The sequence below is a fragment of the Tachypleus tridentatus genome, chromosome 13 (genome assembly GCF_004210375.1).
Source record: "Tachypleus tridentatus isolate NWPU-2018 chromosome 13, ASM421037v1, whole genome shotgun sequence".
Taxonomy (NCBI): Eukaryota; Metazoa; Arthropoda; class Merostomata; order Xiphosura; family Limulidae; genus Tachypleus; species Tachypleus tridentatus.
In genome coordinates this window covers 204,505,119-204,527,707 of record NC_134837.1, presented here as the reverse complement: position 1 = coordinate 204,527,707, position 22,589 = coordinate 204,505,119, and the positions used below count along the sequence as shown (strand labels likewise).

Here is a 22,589-nt window from a genome sequence, read left to right as displayed (position 1 = left end):
TGCTATCCGGTTTGTTCGTCTTTACCATCATTGGTGGCAGAACTTTAAGAAGTTTTATCAGATAACTGTCAATAATAATAAAACAGTAGGATTACACAGCTAAAACAGTAGGGTTACTGTTTTATCACGTATAAAATATTTTAGGTGACACTATAAACTAGTTCTACCTTCAACATTCCCTACACAAGATAACATACTCTTCATGTACATTCACATTGTTTATATAAAGTACAAAACAACTAGCCTGTTCTGGATTCAGACACGGCGGAACCCAAGTATATTCTTCTAGAACACATCCGCTGTCGCTGTCAGACGGAAGATGTCGCTGTTGGCTGTCGCTGTAAGGAAGCACTGCTTTCTGCGAGTTAGCTCCTTTCTCTGTAACATTCCTTGTGGTCATGTTTGTTCACTAGGGGCGCTTCTCATTTGCTCTTCTGTGAAAAATTAACGAGTAATTCATTCATAGTATGTATTCAGATAAAGTCATTTATATCTTGTTTAAACAGTGGGTGCATAAGAAAGGAACATATGTACAATAAACATATACTAAAATCACTTTATTCAATGTTGTACGCTACGAAATCAGTCTATACGTTTCACTTTGATTAATAATTGTGAACTTCAGTACAAGTAAAACTAATTTAGATGTTAAACGGAAATATGTATACATATAACGCAAATATTTTCAAAGAAACCAGGGTATCCGACATGTCTAAAGTCATTCTTTATCGCTCGTTGATGTTACCGCTTTGGGAAATAATATTTATACCTCTTCAAAGCAAACATAAGTAAATTCAATTAGCATCGATAACTTCTGGCGGTCTTCAACAATAATCGATTCCTCTTATTCACAAGTTTTACAGCAGACCTTGATATGACGTCACTTAGTTTTAGTATCGTTAACAGCATAGTAACTAACCCACGTTTGTTTCCGTACAACGGAAAACATTCTTCCCTTTATGTAAAGCCGTGGTTCCAGAACGTTCTCAGAACAAATTCTATTTGTATTATTTGTAATTGAATATCTGTATTTCTCGGATGAGTAAAGGGACAGTATACGATGTATATATTTTTTACTTTTCTATTTAATTAGTCTGATTTCTTACATTTGTTTAATTAATGTGTTTTGTGACAATTTCGGACTTCCAAGGCTTAGTGTTGAGTATCGGGTACAAAGTAATTTTTAATGGTTTATTCACGTATTGTAAACACTTTCTCGGGCCGAGTAATTCACAAGAATACATTTCTAGTATGGATGCTCCACATTGTTGAAGTTCTATACGTATGAGATGACTATTTGCGTAAAACACAACACAGCCTCTAGTTCATTTCATACTGTCACACGCTCGAGGATTATTCTTACGGAAACATTCCAACATTACTAGATATGCAATAGTCTTAAGACAGTCTCTGAAGAAACTACCTTTCCCAAATAAACAACGAGAGAAACTTGGATCCAAATCAAGTCGGTTTTTTACTGAAATAAATACATAAAGAAAACAATGAGTTGGGCGGAACTGGTTTCATTGTTTTACCACAAAGCTACACAACAGGCTGTCTGTGCTGTATCCACCACAGTCGTAAAGTGTTGACCCACTGAGGGACATGGACGAAGTGAAGCGACGGTAAAAGATGGGTTCTTTCTTTACGTTGTATGGAATTTAAGAGGTTGCAAGTTAGCAGCGAAGGTGGAATTAGTTACCTTCTTTCGTAATCTTATTCTTATAAACAGTTACCATGGTAAAATTGTGCTTATTCTATACTGTATTATTCTTTGAGACAGTTGCTATGGTAAAACTAATCTTTTTTCGCTACTGTTTTACCCTTAAAAACAGTTACCATGGTAAAATCGTGCTTAATTCATATTATCATACTTTCCTCACGTGATGCACTGTTCGCATAGTGCGCACGGGAAACTCTCGAGCAGTAAGTAGTTACGTCTCACATCTGGTTACAACAAAGCTAAGCAACAGAGCAACACGTTTTTATCATCTGGCACGTTCTGAAACGTGCGAACCCGGATGGAGCGTTTAACATACTATGAACGAGTAGAAAATAAGATTTTAATTACAATAACTCAATTAAAGTTGGCTCGCACAGAGAGTTCGTGCTTGCTAAATGATAACATATAAACAAAAGATAATTTAAAACCTGGGATACCTTGTGAGAAAGTAAATGGCTGCACTGTAATTTGCAGGAAAAATGGATGACGTAGTATCAAATTCCTTAGTTTCCATGGTTACAGATACGTTTCTCAATTTATCGTAAAATTGATATTTACTATAATAATAATAATTATATCTACTAAGTAGTTTTTAATCATTTATGTATTTCAAACTAAATCTCTTCCGAGGCTCAGATCATCTTTAGGTGTTGTAAAACACTTAGAAGCGACAAACACTGTTTGACTAATTACTGACATCAATAAACATTATAACTTGGAAAATACCTGAAACATACGCAAACCTCCGGAGGAAAACTGACCAGCACCAACAGAGTGAAAGAGAAGAAATTATAAACACACAACCACTCGCTAAACATTAACATTACTAAGTTGTTATTCAGTTATTTTAAATAGTTAAGTTCCTGGTTATAATTACACCATCAACTATGGTGTAAATTACGATTAAAATTCTGTAAAATTAAACCATCGTAAAAGTTAACATTACTTAAAGTAACTGTTGTTTTTATTCTGCCATCACCTCTGTCAAGTGACTTGATAAAAGCCCACTGTAGGAGTTCCGAGACAGAAACCTAATTAAAAACCATGATACTGAAGGTAATTGTCTGTTTGGAAGTTGCTGACCACACATTAACTGGTTCACCAGTTTTCCTACTTCAGACTTATTCTTGAAATTTTGTGGTTAACGTCTTTATTAAATAACACGGTTCTCCCGCTCATAGAAATATCTGCTTATTTTTAAGCCAATGAATTAATTCAACGTAAGAAATGGGAGAAGAAGGTTCCAGAAAATACGAAACCGGCCACATTCATTTTTCCTAACAACTAAAGAGTTTATAATGAATGTGATATGTAGATATAGCATTATTCATTATTTTTCACACACTTGGTTTTAGACGAAAAAATATTAAACCTGGAAACTAATAAAACATACTGATAATTCACAGGTCAACAAATTTTTTCGAAATCTCAGTTGCATAAGATTTTTTTACTTATTCTTACCCTTTGTGACCTGCTAAATTCAAATATGAAAACGGTTCAGCTCTACATGCTCTAGTTTTAATGCAATTTTAAGTTTTTCATTCTAGCCGTTTGTGGTCAAATTAACACGTTTCCTGCGATGCCTATATTGGCAAACCGGCAACTGCTGCGATGCTCTTGTACATCTGTCAGCTTCAGTGCTGCATGAGCTATGATAACGTGAGGTTGTCGTTACACTTGTCTCTTGCCTGCAACTTAGTTAAAGGTAAGACAATAGTGGGACACCGGTGGGTCCCATCGCAGGAAACGTGTTAATTACTTACACGTTTATGTTATCAACAGAGATATTAAAATTGTTTAGATTTTGTTTCAGATCTGATCATGGCTACAAGGGAGACGTCAATGTGAGAACAAGCCGGACGCTTTCTGTTATATTTGTGGATGCTTCACGCTTATTCGTCAAAAGCGTAATATAACATCATTTCTGAGGCGTGCTTATAAAGCGTACTTTGGACTTGCTCTTGGTGACCAAGACAAGAAATGGGCCCCACATATTGTGTGTCATAACTGCGAGGAAATGCTGCGTGACTGGACAAAGGGAAACGTAAGGGTTTACCTTTCGGAATTCCCATGACCTGGCGAGAACCGATGGACCACACAACTGACTGCTATTTTTGTCTGGTCAATACAAAGGGCATTGGCAAGAAAAACAGACACAAAATCTCATATCCTAGTATCCCCTCAGCAATCCGACCTACTCTGCACTCTGATGAGCTCCCAATCCCAGTTTTTAAAGGATTTCTTCCATCTGAAGATGTGGGTAGTGACCAAGAGCAAGAGACTGCTGATGAAACTCAAGAAATACTTTCAGAATCTGGCGATCCTTCTTATGAGACCCCACAGTCATTAACTCCTCAACAGTTTAGCCAGCCAGAGTTGAATGACCTTGTGCGTGATTTGGGTCTCTCCAAAAATGCAGCTGAAGTGTTAGCTTCCAGGATGCAAGAAAAGAATCAGCTGAGCCATACAACTAAAGTGTCATACTTCCGAAATCGGGAGCAGGCTTTTGTGCCATATTTTACAGAGGAGAATATGTTTGTTTATTGTCATAATATCTCAGGTCTTCTCCAGGAATTAGGGATGCCAGTATACCATCCAAATGACTGGCGATTATTTCTAGATTGTTCTAAGCAAAGTTTGAAGTGCGTTCTACTTCATAATGACAATGTCTATGCAGCTGTTCCAATTGGACACTCTGTGTATTTACGAGAGGAATATAATGTCATTAAGACTGTGACTGACCTACTAAAATACCACGAGCACAACTGGACAATTTGTGTGGACCTCAAAATGGTTACTTTCCTCCTAGGTCAACAAAGAGGATTTACAAAGTACCCCTGCTATCTTTGCATGTGGGACAGCCGAGCTCGAGAAAAGCACTGGAACCAGAAGGAGTGGCCCATACGTGAGACTCTGAAGGCAGGTATGCCAAATATTGTCAACGATCCAATTGTCTGTCATTTGAGGAAAAGATCATATTTCCTCCTCTCCATATCATGCTGGGCTTGATGAAACAGTTTGTGTAAAATATTTTCTCAACCCAAACGAGCCGTTTTGCATATAAAGTTTATGAAGGCGTTGAATACTGACGGTGAATGCTTCCAACACATATTTTCTGTGCTCCCTGGTTTGTCCTTCGAGAAGATCAAGACAGGTGTTTTTGATGGACCACAGATTCGTGCACTTGTGCGTGATCAAGAATTTGCCAGAAAGATGAACGACAAGGAAAGGACTGCATGGCTTTCATTTGTGGCGGTGATGGCAAACTTTCTCGGTAATAAAAAAGCTGACAACTATGAAACCCTTGTAACGAATATGTTGTCAGCTTTTCGCGACCTTGGATGTAACATGAGTGTCAAACTCCATTACCTGTACAGTCATCTTGATAGATTCCCTGAGAACCCAGGAGCTATAAGTGACGAGCAAGGCAAGCAGTTCCATCAGGACCTCAAGACCATGGAAGAGCGTTACCAAGGGAGATGGGACAAACATATGATGGCAGATTACTGCTGGAGCATTAAACGAGAATGCCCTGAGACAGTCCACAAACGCAAGAGCTACAAGCGGAAATTCATGCCTGAGTAGACTGCAATTGAGCTTTCCCTCCTCATAGTAGCAAATGTCTTATCTACTAATCAGTTTTATATAAATAAATTGAATTAATATAAATAACTTGAATACATTTATACTATCTTGCATTTTCTTTTTTATTGCCCAGCTATATTAAAGAGTTTTATAACATATTTTATCACATATTTTCATGATAGACTACGACGTCAATGTGATGATGACGAAATTTTGAGATTTTCAAATACCTTGATTGCCAAAAAAAGTAGAGCACTGAGGAAAAAACTAACTTCAGATCTGAAATCAGGGCAAGAAATTATGTAATACCAATTGTTTGATATAAATGCAACAAAAATTTTGTTGACCAGTGTAATAGATGAACAGCTTGTGTTTGGTAGGTTCAGTCATACGGTGAAGTACTGAGACAGACAGCAGGTTCAGAGCCGTGTGGTGAAACAGTATATATAGATGTAGGTTCAGTCATACGGTAAAGTACTGAGACAGACAGCAGGTTCAGAGCCGTGTGGTGAAACAGTATATATAGATGTAGGTTCAGAGCCATCTGGTGGAACTTTGCGTGATATTCAAACAAACAAATGAAAACAGTTCAATAACTTTATCATCGAGTAAAAATCACATAATTGTTTAATAAAATACAGTTGAACTTTGAACTGTGACAGTTAGTGACAATAACACCACGATGTTTTATAATGACGTACTACAGTTAGTGACAATAACACCAAGATATTTTATAATGACGTACTACAGTTAGTGACAATAACACCACGATGTTATATAATGACGTGCTACAGTTAGTGACAATAACACCACGTTTTATAATGACGTGCTACAGTTAGTGACAATAACACCACGATGTTTTATAATGACGTACTACAGTTAGTGACAATAACACCACGATGTTTTCTTATGGCGTACTACAGTTAGTGACAATAACACCACGATGTTTTCTTATGGCGTACTACAGTTAGTGACAATAACACCACGATGTTTTCTTATGGCGTACTACAGTTAGTGACAATAACACCACGTTTTATAATGACGTGCTACAGTTAGTGACAATAACACCACGATGTTTTATAATGACGTACTACAGTTAGTGACAATAACACCACGATGTTTTATAATGACGTACTACAGTTAGTGACAATAACACCACGATGTTTTCTTATGGCGTACTACAGTTAGTGACAATAACACCACGATGTTTTCTTATGGCGTACTACAGTTAGTGACAATAACACCACGATGTTTTCTTATGGCGTACTACAGTTAGTGACAATAACACCACGATGTTTTCTTATAGCGTACTACAGTTAGTAACAATAACACCACGATGTTTTATAATGACGTACTACAGTTAGTAACAATAACACCACGATGTTTTATAATGACGTACTACAGTTAGTGACAATAGCGCCACCATGTTTACTTATGACGTGCTACAGTTAGTGACAATAACACCACGATGTTTTATAATGACGTACTACAGTTAGTTACAATAACACCACGATGTTTTATAATGACGTACTACAGTTAGTAACAATAACACTACGATGTTTTATAATGACGTGCTACAGTTAGTGACAATAACACCACGATGTTTTATAATGACGTGCTACAGTTAGTGACAATAACACCACGTTTTATAATGACGTGCTACAGTTAGTGACAGCAGGTTCAGAGCCGTGTGGTGAAACAGTATATATAGATGTAGGTTCAGAGCCATCTGGTGGAACTTTGCGTGATATTCAAACAAACAAATGAAAACAGTTCAATAACTTTATCATTCTTATGGCGTACTACAGTTAGTGACAATAGCGCCACCATGTTTACTTATGACGTACTACAGTTAGTGACAATAACACCACGATGTTTCATAATGACGTATTACAGTTAGTGACAATAACACCACGATGTTTTCTTATGGCGTACTACAGTTAGTGACAATAGCGCCACCATGTTTACTTATGACGTGCTACAGTTAGTGACAATAGCGCCACCATGTTTACTTATGACGTGCTACAGTTAGTGACAATAACACCACGATGTTTTATAATGACGTACTACAGTTAGTTACAATAACACCACGATGTTTTATAATGACGTGCTACAGTTAGTGACAATAACACCACGATGTTTTCTTATGGCGTACTACAGTTAGTGACAATAACACCACGATGTTTTCTTATGGCGTACTACAGTTAGTGACAATAACACCACGATGTTTTATAATGACGTGCTACAGTTAGTGACAATAACACCACGATGTTTTATAATAACGTACTACAGTTAGTGACAATAACACCACGTTTTATAATGACGTGCTACAGTTAGTGACAATAACACCACGATGTTTTATAATAACGTACTACAGTTAGTGACAATAACACCACGTTTTATAATGACGTGCTACAGTTAGTGACAATAACACCACGATGTTTTATAATGACGTGCTACAGTTAGTGACAATAACACCACGATGTTTTATAATGACGTACTACAGTTAGTGACAATAACACCACGATGTTTTATAATGACGTACTACAGTTAGTGACAATAACACCACGATGTTTTCTTATGGCGTACTACAGTTAGTGACAATAACACCACGATGTTTTCTTATGGCGTACTACAGTTAGTGACAATAACACCACGATGTTTTCTTATGGCGTACTACAGTTAGTGACAATAACACCACGATGTTTTCTTATAGCGTACTACAGTTAGTAACAATAACACCACGATGTTTTATAATGACGTACTACAGTTAGTAACAATAACACCACGATGTTTTATAATGACGTACTACAGTTAGTGACAATAACACCACGATGTTTTATAATGACGTGCTACAGTTAGTGACAATAACACCACGTTTTATAATGACGTGCTACAGTTAGTGACAGCAGGTTCAGAGCCGTGTGGTGAAACAGTATATATAGATGTAGGTTCAGAGCCATCTGGTGGAACTTTGCGTGATATTCAAACAAACAAATGAAAACAGTTCAATAACTTTATCATTCTTATGGCGTACTACAGTTAGTGACAATAGCGCCACCATGTTTACTTATGACGTGCTACAGTTAGTGACAATAACACCACGATGTTTTATAATGACGTACTACAGTTAGTTACAATAACACCACGATGTTTTATAATGACGTGCTACAGTTACTGACAATAACACCACGATGTTTTATAATGACGTGCTACACTTAGTAACAATAACACCACGATGTTTTCTTGTCACTAACTGTAGTACGCCATAATAACACCAAGATGTTTTATAATGACGTACTACAGTTAGTGACAATAACACCAGGATATTTTATAATGACGTACTACAGTTAGTGACAATAACACCACGATGTTTTCTTATGGCGTACTACAGTTAGTGACAATAGCGCCACCATGTTTACTTATGACGTACTACAGTTAGTGACAATAACACCACGATGTTTTATAATGACGTATTACAGTTAGTGACAATAACACCACGATGTTTTATAATGACGTATTACAGTTAGTGACAATAACACCACGATGTTTTATAATGACGTATTACAGTTAGTGACAATCACACCACGATGTTTTATAATGACGTGCTACAGTTAGTGACAATAACACCACGATGTTTTATAATGACGTGCTACAGTTAATGACAATAACACCACGATGTTTTATAATGACGTGCTACAGTTAGTGACAATAACACCACGATGTTTTATAATGACGTACTACAGTTAGTGACAATAACACCACGATGTTTTATAATGACGTGCTACAGTTAGTGACAATAACACCACGATGTTTTATGACGTACTACAGTTAGTGACAATAACACCACGATGTTTTATAATGACGTACTACAGTTAGTGACAATAACACCACGATGTTTTCTTATGGCGTACTACAGTTAGTGACAATAACACCACGATGTTTTCTTGTCACTAACTGTAGTACGCCATAATAACACCAAGATGTTTTATAATGACGTACTACAGTTAGTGACAATAACACCAGGATATTTTATAATGACGTACTACAGTTAGTGACAATAACACCACGATGTTTTCTTGTCACTAACTGTAGTACGCCATAATAACACCAGGATGTTTTATAATGACGTACTACAGTTAGTGACAATAACACCACGATGTTTTCTTATGGCGTACTACAGTTAGTGACAATAACACCACGATGTTTTCTTATGGCGTACTACAGTTAGTGACAATAGCGCCACCATGTTTTCTTATGGCGTACTACAGTTAGTGACAATAGCGCCACCATGTTTTCTTATGGCGTACTACAGTTAGTGACAATAACACCACGATGTTTTATAATGACGTATTACAGTTAGTGACAATAACACCACGATGTTTTATAATGACGTGCTACAGTTAGTGACAATAACACCACGTTTTATAATGACGTGCTACAGTTAGTGACAATAACACCACGATGTTTTATGACGTACTAGAGTTAGTGACAATAACACCACGATGTTTTATAATGACGTACTACAGTTAGTGACAATAACACCACGATGTTTTCTTATGGCGTACTACAGTTTGTGACAATAACACCACGATGTTTTCTTGTCACTAACTGTAGTACGCCATAATAACACCAAGATGTTTTATAATGACGTACTACAGTTAGTGACAATAACACCAGGATATTTTATAATGACGTACTACAGTTAGTGACAATAACACCACGATGTTTTCTTATGGCGTACTACAGTTAGTGACAATAACACCACGATGTTTTCTTATGGCGTACTACAGTTAGTGACAATAACACCACGATGTTTTCTTATGGCGTACTACAGTTAGTGACAATAACACCACGATGTTTTCTTATGGCGTACTACAGTTAGTGACAATAACACCACGATGTTTTCTTATGGCGTACTACAGTTAGTGACAATAACACCACGATGTTTTCTTATGGCGTACTACAGTTAGTGACAATAGCGCCACCATGTTTACTTATGACGTACTACAGTTAGTGACAATAACACCACGATGTTTTATAATGACGTATTACAGTTAGTGACAATAACACCACGATGTTTTATAATGACGTGCTACAGTTAGTGACAATAACATTACGATGTTTTCTTATGACGTACTACAGTCAGTGACAATAACACCACGTTTTATAATGACGTACTACAGTTAGTGACAATAGCGCCATCATGTTTTCTAATGTTGAACTATTGACAACTCTGTATTCACACTTTATTCCACCAATGGAACACCAACAAAGCTTCCGTCTACTTACAATAGATATGATGACGTCACCTGTTCCTGTAGAGATTATACTGATGCTTGTGCATCAGACACATTGTCCACCATCGTCTACACATTTACAGAGTGTTCGAGTTCCTATTGTTTTTCCTTCTACCGCCACCTGTACTTTTGGTTTCATACGAACAGGGCAGAATAATAAAATCCATAACACATTTACCACCCTGAGGTTAACCACTAACTATAAACACAAGAGTATTTTGTGACCTTGATAATTAAAGGTCTACGATACACCAACAAAATATTTCACATTTTCTGTTCCTTGTATCTAGTAAACTGCTATCCGCTCAATACGAACGTTCGAAATACAGTGAGGATGGGTCATTACGTAACAGAAAAGAAAGTACAGAAGAGACTAATAACCCAGAGTGAACGCCAAACTTCCAAAATCCAGGTTTAGACTATTTAATGACACATTTTTTCAGATTATAATTTTAATATTAAGTGGAATATTAGGGTTCCTAAATTCAACATTTCTGGTATCTTTCTTTGTTAGTAGTTTGAAAAGAAAATACAAAAGTTGTTACGTCACATTACACGTAGTGGCTTCTGAGGTGGAGACTAAACAATCCGAACTGAAAACATAACGACAATTTGTGTCGTTTCAGGCTTAGCTGTTCTGTCCATAAGGATCGTTAAGATAATTATGATACATTGAAACAGGACACAAGAAAGTACACATAGTGGTTTACAAGAACACTATCCTTTACTTACTCTTGCAACAGGACACAAAGAAGTACATGTAGTGGTTTATAAGAACACTATATCCTTTACTTACTCTTGCAACAGGACACAAAGAAGTACATGTAGTGGTTTATAAGAACACTATATCTTTTACTTACTCTTGCAACAGGACACAAAGAAGTACATGTAGTGGTTTATAAGAACACTATATCCTTTACTTACTCTTGAAACAGGACACAAAGAAGTACATGTAGTGGTTTATAAGAACACTATATCCTTTACTTACTCTTGAAACAGGACACAAGGAAGTACATGTAGTGGTTTATAAGAACACTATATCCTTTACTTACTCTTGCAACAGGACACAAAGAAGTACATGTAGTGGTTCCTAAGAACACTATATCCTTTACTTACTCTTGAAACAGGACACAAAGAAGTACATGTAGTGGTTTATAAGAACACTATATCCTTTACTTACTCTTGAAACAGAACACAAGAAAGTACATGTAGTGGTTTACAAGAACACTATATCCTTTACTTACTCTTGCAACAGGACACAAAGAAGTACATGTAGTGGTTTATAAGAACACTATATCCTTTACTTACTCTTGCAACAGGACACAAAGAAGTACATGTAGTGGTTTATAAGAACACTATATCCTTTACTTACTCTTGAAACAGGACACAAGGAAGTACATGTAGTGGTTTGTAAGAACACTATATCCTTTACTTACTCTTGAAACAGGACACAAAGAAGTACATGTAGTGGTTTATAAGAACACTATATCCTTTACTTACTCTTGAAACAGGACACAAGGAAGTACATGTAGTGGTTTATAAGAACACTATATCCTTTACTTACTCTTGAAACAGGACACAAGGAAGTACATGTAGTGGTTTGTAAGAACACTATATCCTTTACTTACTCTTGAAACAGGACACAGAAGTACATGTAGTGGTTTATAAGAACACTATATCCTTTACTTACTCTTGAAACAGGACACAAGGAAGTACATGTAGTGGTTTATAAGAACACTATATCCTTTACTTACTCTTGAAACAGTACAGTTTCAGGGGACCCAAGGAAGTAAGTACATGTAGTGGTTAACGGTTGGGAACATCTATAATCCTACCAGTTTTAGAGTTCTTATTGGATGATAGAATTTCACATTTGTTACTCTTAGAAGAAATGTATAAAAAAGGACCTAAACTAATTATAACCGTTACTTGGTTGTTGTACACCACCTGTGGAGGTCGCATCGAACACCGGTTTTACTTCACTAATTCAGGGTCATGTGCAAGAAGAGACTGTTCTAGCATTTCGTGAGAGTTCACTGTTTCTCTACATTTGGTTGTATACAAACAGTTCTATAGCGAAATCACTTTTTCACAAGACAAAATTATCAATTCGCGTTTCCAATACATAAGTCATTTTAAGTACACAAATGATACCTACTCTAAGCGATATGTCAATTCTTGTATAAACGATATATTTCTTATAGTAAATATTCAGTGAGGTACATTATTTTTACAGACTGTGTTGATTACTAAGTATTGTCTGTAGTTTATTTAGTGCAATATTTAGTATTCTGGGTTTTGAATTTTGCGCAAAGCTACACGAGGGCTATCTGTGCTAGCCGTCCCTAATTTAACAGTAAAAGACTAGATGAAGGCAGTCATCACCACCCACCGCCAACTCTAGGGCTACACTTTTACCAACGAAAAATGGAATTGATTGTTGCATTATAGTGCTCCCACGGCTGACAGGGCGAGCATGTTTAGTGTGACGGGATTCGAACTCGCGACCCTCGGATTACGTATTCGTTAGTCCCATCAGGACAGATATATTACTTGTCTGATGTACTCTTTATAAATTTCATATTTTCTGACTCCTATGGTTTTACTTGATTTACTCTGTCTTACTTCTAATTAAGGTAATGTGTTTATTCCATATTAATTCTGAATAAGTTACACCTAAACATTCTGGGGCAACGTTTGGAAAAGCTCCATTTATTTCGGATTTTTTAAAATGTTTTAATTGACACAGGATTTGTTTTAGGTCCACTTTTGTCCTGTTTCGGACAATATTCAACAAGTTGATATAGAACACCTGTAGACGAACTCTTCCAAACCATCAGCAGGGGGCCTTGAAATATAACTATATTTTAAAAGAAAGGCCTAACTCAAAGTTTACATGAATAACTAATATTATAGTGAACCGTAACCTAACAGTACACCAAGGGAACTGTTTTCTAGATCACGTGACAAAAATACCCAATAAAGTTGAACACATACAATTAGTGCATCTCTTTCTCGACAAATGATAATTAAAACTGAACGACAAGAAACATGTATATCAGTGACGGCCGTGTTTTCTTACAACTCAAGTACTACAGACAACGCAGTCACACCAAAACTAACCAGTAACCTTCAGCTAAAACAGAAACCACGTTGACGCCTGTCTGTCCTACATGGCCACGCCCTAAACTCCGAAGATGTTCTTAGTGTATGCTAGTTACTCACGTGATACGTAATTCGTTTTCCTGCATAATAAAATGACGTATTTAAAAGTCAAAGTGTTATACATACAGAAGTTGCAAAATAAGGGATATTTTCAATAATGTTTCACATAATACGATAGCACTACGATTTATCATAACCCTCTCTATTGTACGACATTTTTGGTTTGCATCTTAATCATTTGGTACAAATCTCGCACCTTTATAATCGATAAATCTTTTGGTAAAAAATTATAATTTTATTTAACTTACACAACGTGAAATTTTGATAATATTAGAATTAAATGTTCACTTTTAAACAATGTTTCTCATATAATCCGTACTGCCATCTTTTGGACGTTCAACACACTACTTTACATAAACCCAAGTTTAACGAAAAAACTAACGAAATAATCATTAGTTTTCAATTTGATCGTTCTGAAAAATTTGGTCTTTATACTTTATGAAAATAAAGTGAACTAGCTAAAACTTACTAAGCGTGAAATAACACAAAACTGGTTACACCTAATAATCAGTCACGACATTGACGTTGATTGAAATAAATCAATTAAATAGGTTGCTTAAATATATTTAATTGTATCTAGATATGAACACAAGTTGTAGGCAAATGCTCGTTGTGAACCTGCCACTATAATAATGAGTTTACATAAACTGTACACAACCAACCTTCGACAATCTATACAAACACTGTACACAACCAACCTTCCACAATCTTCTAGAATCTATATAACATCCGTATGATTAATCTGCGTTACCTATAATAGTTAAACTGTTAATTTGTTTTAACATATATATACATGAACAAAGTTTAACCTTTCTGTACACTGAGATAGGTAGTGTTTTCTGGTATAGTCCTCGAATTTTATGATAAAAATAATACGTATCATATGTTAACTCCTACAACAGTGGTGGCAACAATCATAAGCCTTTTTTTTCTTATTTTGTAGTAACTAATTAGTGTTGATATATTTATTCCAGTCATTAGTTTGTTATTAAGCACAAAGTTACACAATGAGCGATCCGTGCTGTACCCACTACGGGTGTGAAAACCCTAATTTTAACGTTGTAAGCTGTGAGACGTACCCATGAGCCACGGTGGGTCTCTTGGATGAACCATACAACCCACAGAAAAATGTTTTTATTAATACTCCACGAAACAACTAGCGAGTTGATAATCTGCTACAGTTTTCATATAAAACTGTTACACGTAACTGTAACTGGTTATTTACGTCCTCTTGTACACGTTGTGTAGCTGATGGTAGTTTTAGGGTGATAATCCTATGTTTATTTGTAAATCCTAAAGCCTTCCTCAAAGATGCTGGACATGTGACAGTTTGACGACACAGCGTCGTAAGCCTACATCAATCGCGTCTCACCACTGAAACACTGTGGTATATATATACATCTCCGACTGTAAATAGAGACAGTAAATAATGTAGAAAGTGTCAAGAGAAGATATTAAACTAGAAATATTTAAAGTCTTATGTTTTGTCACTCTGAAAGGTTTTCATATCACACAGCTTGAAGTTAATTTTTCATTACTCTAGCAGATTTGATCACGTGATCAGGTATATTCGACTCGAGAATTTTTTTTTGTTTAATAACAACGAACATGAGTCACCCAGCGCTTTATTAATAACTTGAAACCAACCGCTGTATATTAGTCATGGAGTATGGTGTCACAGACGAACTTGACGGCGCCACTCCCAAACAATGGAGCCCGCGGCTGCTACTGGAAGAATCGGTCGCCTCGTTAGGCTTAAGACAGTACCGAAGGCATTATGGGAAACGTCTTCCTTTTAAGTCGGGTGGCCAACAATGATAAAGACATTGATAAAGTTGTTAAATGTTTGTTAGATCGTATTTGTTGCTGTATATGTAATAAAAACATCTTACTATGATAAAAGATTGACTTACATCTGTCTAATTAGTTTACTCTCACATAATCAAACGAACGGAAATGTTAATGTTAATTCTTACTTACATTTCTCACCAGAAACTAAACTGTCAGTTATAATGCAGTATCCCTTTCAAACACCAACTAGCCTCTCCACTGAAGGGAAGTTAATTAGTCGCAAGACAAAACCCGGAGGATATTACGATGGCTTGACTGTAGTTACATATTTATACTAAAAGTCATCCTAGTCTGACCAGTGTGACGAGAACCTTTGTTGAAAAAACAAAACAAAAGGAAAATAAAATCATTTTTCCATGTAACTTATTAAAGACACTGGTTACCTAATGTGGTAATCTCTATTCATCATACAATCTCTGTAACCACGAGTATGAAGTGTTATAAGCAACGCAGTAGCGGGCACGTTCTTACTTCACGTTCTCACGTGCGGCGAGTCTTTTTTCTTTTCTGCTATACTTGAATACAGAGAACGTCGGTTTACAGGTACATCTCGTGAGATGATTCACGCATCACAGATGACGTAGTACCAATACAGTAATCACGTGATCCGTCTGTTTATACTACCAATTGACGGATTTTTCCCATAATAAAATTTGTATGCTAAAAATTAATTTGTTTTTAAAGGATTTTGTGATTCTCCAAAATTACCGATGGATTACGTTACACCTACGTAAACTATTATTAAAATATCATAATTTACATATTAATTAACGGTCCTTTTTTTTTTTCCTTTTTAATTGTATTTAGAACGGTGCAAGTTGTTTTATTAAATCCTTAAGGGATCGCTTAACAATTACGTGACCCAAAACGATCACTGACTTTCAATTTATTTACGCATTTTTTTCACATAAAATACGTTTTTAAAATGTTTAATTCTTACTTTACATAACGCATAAAGTCATTAACTCCCCCCCCCACGTGTTATGAACTATTAGAACACCTGGCTACTTACAACTGTTTCCTTGATAGCTCTGTTCGCACATGCGCTGTGGCTTTTATACAGTAATGAATATTGAGCAAGTAAAGGGTATCCGAATATAAACGTAACAGTATGTTTGAAAAACGAACGCCATTGTTGTATTTTCAGGTTGACTCGGGTTACTACTAGTGTTTTAGAAGTGTCATTTTATTTATTCATCATATCTTTGGGCGAGTATATATTGCATCCTCTGCGAATCAGAAAATAACCCTATAACAGGGATGAAAAATGTTTGGAGGATAGAATCTAAATTCTAAGGTTGAGGTCAAAATAATTACTTTGTTTCTTTTCATATGTTATGTGGCTAAAACAAAGTGAGTCATTTGGTTGAATGGATATGGTACACGTCCTACGAAAACAATTTATTTTAATTCTTACTTATATTTAACTGATCTAATAAATATTGTATACAAACTGTGGATATTAAAACCGAAGAAAGCGTTATTTTATCTGTTTCATTATGCTGGTTGAAAATAATGAAAGTCAAAATGGTTTACGTCGTTACTTTTAACTTAGCGACATATACAGCGTACAGATTCTCACTTCACACGAGATCAAACTGTCTCGAAGGGTCAGTGTCCGAATACGAACCATTTCGAAGTCTACGGTACAATATCTCGGACATGTCGATACGGCAGACTACCTATCACACACACACACACAATCATAGCTACCTTCTCCGAGATCGAATCAGATGTTTGTAGCCGCAAAGGATCGCTGTGTTAATTGGACGAACAATTAAAATCATACTTCAGAAATCTGATCCGTGTATCAGGCGCCCAGTAAAGAAGGAAACAGTTCGTCTGCAATGGTGCAAAAATATGTCCGGTGAATCAATGACACTTTGAGAAATTTTGGTTTGTTTTGAATTTTGCGCAATGCTATACGAGCGCCATCTGCACCAGCCGTCCCTTAAATTAGCAGTGTTACACTAGAGGAAAGACAGCTAGCCATCACCACCCATCGCCAACTCTTGGGCTACTCTTTTATCAACGAATAGTGGGATTGACCATGACATAATAACACCCACGGCTGAAAGGGTATGTTTGATGTGATTGGGATTTGAACCTGCGACCCTCAGATTACGAGTCAAATTGAGATTTTTTTTTTTAAACAAGTGACTCACTATTCTCCATACAATAAAATAAGAGATGTTCCCAGATAAAGATATCCAGTATGGCAGTACATTTTTCACTTCTGTTGTAAATTATAGATGTACGATAGTCTGAATTGAGCCTGAAACCGGTATCACAACGTACGTGTGACTGATGGAGGTTTGTCTGAAGCCGGTACCACTATGTTTGATCAATGGAAGTTTGTTTGAAACCGGTACCACTACCCATGTATTAAGTAGACGTGCTGCAAGTCCAAAGCACCTTGAAGACACAGTGTGACATCTTATGTTGATTTACCCTATTCTCATGTTCGACATTACACAACAGTTCTTGTCAAACTGATAGTTCTGGAAACCGAATTAAATATTTACTCTCACCACCTTTTGCACATCAACAATAAATCAATGTTTAGTTATAACTTAAATATCTTACTTCACTTGTGAAACTGGATTATTCTTCACCAGGTAACAATTTCATTTTTTATGGTTACATGATAATTTCAGGTGAAAATAGCTTTAAATGTATCCAGTAGCTGTTTTCGAAACATACTGGTCTACTGCAGTTCTCAAAATCAGAAAAGCAAATTAATAAAAAAATGTTACACACAATTTATGAATAGGCGGGAACAATCGCAGTTAGAATTATCACATTGTTGGACAATATACAATACTGTTCAATGCATGATTGTAAAAATATGCATCTCTCAGATTTATAGACTTTCCCTTGTTTTATTTTTACAACATCATTTGCTTGTTCAATTCATCTCTGGAGTGTGTTCTGTATCATTTCTATCAATCGCGTTTTCGTACGAACCAGAGCTTACTAGAAGTAACGAAAATCGTTACGTCTTTGGCAAGCTCCTGGTAACATACGCGTGACATGCGTGTAACATTTTCGAAGCTAGAGCAAAAATCGGTTACCTTTAGTTTATACGACAGCCGTGACGTGTTGTGTATTATCTTAATTTTTAAAGTACCAATAAAAGTCGATAGTTGTTATTGACTCTACGACACAGTTGCTGTTAGCAACAAGGAAGTTTTCACTTTGTAATACATTGCCTTCCTATTCACGTACCAGCTTACCCCCCTATCACTACAGTGAAACATTCCTATTAGGAGAATTTAGATTTCTGTGGTCCTTGTTTTGATTATATAGAAAGAATTAGTACTAATATATAATTACCACGTGTGTAATTTAAAATATTTAAGCTATAACACTCTTGAACGTCTAGATACACGTGACTAAATATACCGGGATTTTATCTAAATTGTCGTATGCTATTTTAAAAAGTTCATTGTTAACATTAGTTTTCAAAACATGATCTGACGTAAGTCCCCTCATCTAGAAGGTAACCAGAACAAGGTAGAGGTTAAGAAAATGGCGAATCTTAATCTCTCCGTGACAATATTATTGACGTAAGTTTCTACATAAAATAATCCTGATGTAGAAGTAAGTTTCAATTACTTGGCTAAACTATTTTTACGCGCTCCCTTTTTGCCATACAAATACGATACTGAAGAAATATGGTTGTCATTGTTATAAATTCATACACACATGACTGACGATTCCAGGTTCTTTGTTAACCTGAAGATGATCTAGCAGGTGGAAACGTTATCACCTGCTTTATTAGTAAAAGTTTTAATACCCGTACAAGCCGTCCTGAGATACATTTTTACTTCAAGTGGGTTTCTTGTCATCAATGATTCCAGGTTCGAATTTTTCTCACTAATGGAGTTGACGTTTAAGGATTTAAAACCAATTAATTTTTTGTAGTTTTGCCTCTGTTAGTATTATAATTTTTTTTCTCTCCTCTGGTTTATTATATGCAAGTACAACATGCAACTGCGTAGTTCACCTAGAATTAAAATAGTAATTTTGTCAGTAGCACATTGTTCTGTTGATTATGCCACAGCATGTTGCGAAAAATGTCATTTTCGATTGCTATTGACCTAAAGACTCGTTTGACATTGTGACTTCTTTACACTTAGTAATGATCGTTTTTATGAGTATTCGTTCGCTACTTTCTTCCGCAAATGTTGAATATAAAATGTTGCACGGCATCCCTGTATCATTTCTTCAAGCTGGATGACGACAGAATATTTCCATAATACTGTCTCCCGTTCTTTTAATTTTACACACCTGTACAAGTTTTCGTTTAAATATGGGCGTCTTCAACCATTTAATTTTAAACTAAGACTTCTAAGATTTCAGTCTATTTAATTTTATTACTATTTATCCTATTTTGTTTCTTTACAACCAAAATTTATTATTTATTACACAGTACGCGAGTTTCCGCACAAATTTAACCTACCCTACACTAAACAGCATAAAATACATTTTTACATTATTTACCCATCACAAATTTAAATAAAACAAAATGATTTCTCTGTATTCTTGCCTGTAACAATAACTAATTGAATAATTAAATTTTAGTACCTTTAGCTGTCCAACGTTGAGTTATATTCTACTTTGTAGGCCAACTAAGATGCAGATAGAAGTCACAACGGATATTACTAATTTTAGTCGACTATTGTCTAGAAGAATGAATCATCAAATGATGGTATATAATAAAACTAGAAATTACTTACGATTTCCTTATTGCTTTACCCAATTATTCACGATAAACTTTAACATATTATATGCTTTTACTTTTAGTTTAAACGAAAAACTCACAAACGAATTAGGCTGAATGTGTGTCACACACATTGTAACGACACTGTTACGCGTTGAACTCGCAGTTCTAGGGTTAGTTATGGTTTTTCAAAATGAAAATAGTGAAAAATACAAAATAATTACCCATTAATAACATCACTGTACTTTAAAAGTTTAACGTAAATCTATCGGTTCCTAGCTAACAGAATTTACCTACTAACTGTTATTTATAATTTCTCAAAATACAATTACCTCACTTTCAAAATCGCGACTCCTTCTTACCCCGAATCACTCACGGATTTAAAATCTATCGCCACACAAACCCTATCTCTTCTAATTGTTGCGGACCCTTCCATAAATACAGCCAATAATATTCGATGAATGAGCTTGCAATGAATGCCAAGCTTAATAATTTATCCATGTACCACGAGAGGGCGATTAATAAGTTTATGAAAGAAATATGTATATTTTAAACATATGTGTAATGATACTTGCTGATAAATTTTTGTCATAATGCATATAATAAATAAAAAACATGTGTACATTTATAAAATATTCCAAAAATCACTGGATATAAATAACCTAATTTATTAATTGTACTTTTCTTTTATATGATGCATTTTGTGTAAATATACCAGTAGATGGCATGCGAAAGTAGTTAAACGCCCTATAATGGCAATGTTTGAGAGTAGAATGTCTGTTAGAGTTGTATTAGATGACACACAGCAATTAACGTGTATCATAGAAGCTGCCGAAAATGTACAGGGCCATACAGTAAGTTAAATTTTGTGTAAGGTTCAGGTAAAATTATTATAAGTTGTAATTTCATATGTACTGATTATGGCATCAACATAACTTGAACTGCTTATAGGAGGTTCCATGCAGCATACTATTATTTTTGACACTGTCAGTGACAGAAGTATAACCGTACACTGTTATTACTAACACTTACTGTTAGTAACAGTTAATACTAAACGAATATTATTAATACTATTATTATTATCACCATTACTACTGGTACTTTATTAAGTTATTAAAGAATTGGTTCGTGTAACTTTGTTTAGAAAGTGTTTGATAAGGTGTCCCATAAAAGACTTGTTACAAAAATTAAATCTGTGGTAGTTGAGGGAAATGTTACCGAATTGGCTGGAGAATACAAAATAGGGAGTAGAAATAAATGGAGTTAGATTTGACTGTACCACAGTTACAAGTGGTGTGTGCTGGGTCCTCTGTTTTTTGTGATTTATATTAATGATATTGACTCTGAAATGACAAACAAAATATTGAAGTTTGTAGATTACATTAATATTTTTAAGGTGGCTAATTGTATCAGAGATACTACAGACTTACAGAGATTTAGATTATTTGATGTATTAAGTCAACATGTGACAGATGATGTTTAACTATCCAAAATGTTAGGTGATCTGTGTAGGTTTCTACATAAATTGTTACATTTTAAATGGTTATATAATAAATACTATGGTTAGTGAAAAATATCTTCATGTTGTGATTGAGAAATTACTGGAGTAATCTGAAGAGTGTGCTGTAGCTAGTAATAGGACTGATAGGACTTTGGGTAACATACAATGAAATATTAAATACAAGACAAGAGAAGTATGAGAAGTATTGTTTCACTATATAGATAACCTCGTGAAGGCCTCATTTAAAGCACTGTGTATAGTTTTGGGCTCTTTGCCCAAGAGAAGGCTCAGAGCAGAGTCCCCAGGATGCTACCTGGGATGGTGTGATTGCCCTATGAGGAGCGACTTAAAATCTTGAAACTTGTTTTATCTGGAGAAAGGTCAGAAGTGTTTAAGATTATTAAGGGTATTGATAATATAGATACATCAAACATTTGTATGTTTACCAGTGAAAACAATAAGATGAGGGGTTGTAAATTCAAATTTTGGCATCTTTGGAGTGTAGGAGTCATCTGCAATTTAGATAGTATTACTTTTTAAACAAGATAGTTGGCTTTTGGAATGAGCTGACCTCAACAGTGGTGGAGACAGACAATTTAACTGAGTTCAAGAAAAGACTGGATGAATACATGACCAGTAAGGGATGGTCATAATCGGAGTTGGAAGGAACACTCTTGA

The 22,589-nt window shown here is 35.5% G+C and overlaps 2 protein-coding genes across 13 annotated transcripts in view; one reads left to right on the top strand and one right to left on the bottom strand.

Moving 5' to 3' along the window:
• Positions 1 to 20,840, bottom strand: part of LOC143239686 (uncharacterized) — a 30,346-nt gene extending 9,506 nt beyond the window's left edge. The window contains exons 1-4 of one of the 12 annotated variants that reach the window (XM_076481054.1): positions 20,743 to 20,838; positions 20,275 to 20,318; positions 15,814 to 15,995; positions 245 to 434 (exon numbers count right to left, since the gene is read on the bottom strand). In XM_076481054.1, the coding sequence (XP_076337169.1) occupies positions 245 to 400 (156 nt within the window). In that variant the 5' untranslated portion in view covers positions 401 to 434; positions 15,814 to 15,995; positions 20,275 to 20,318; positions 20,743 to 20,838. Of the gene's footprint in view, positions 1 to 244; positions 435 to 10,600; positions 10,936 to 15,813; positions 15,996 to 16,067; positions 16,086 to 20,274; positions 20,373 to 20,634 lie in introns of those variants that run through there. The other 11 variants (XM_076481050.1, XM_076481052.1, XM_076481051.1 and 8 more) reach the window with 11 other exon arrangements.
• The window catches only part of LOC143239685 (pleckstrin homology domain-containing family G member 7-like), a 406,704-nt gene that overhangs the window by 100,644 nt on the left and 283,471 nt on the right, over positions 1 to 22,589 (top strand). The window lies entirely within an intron of this gene.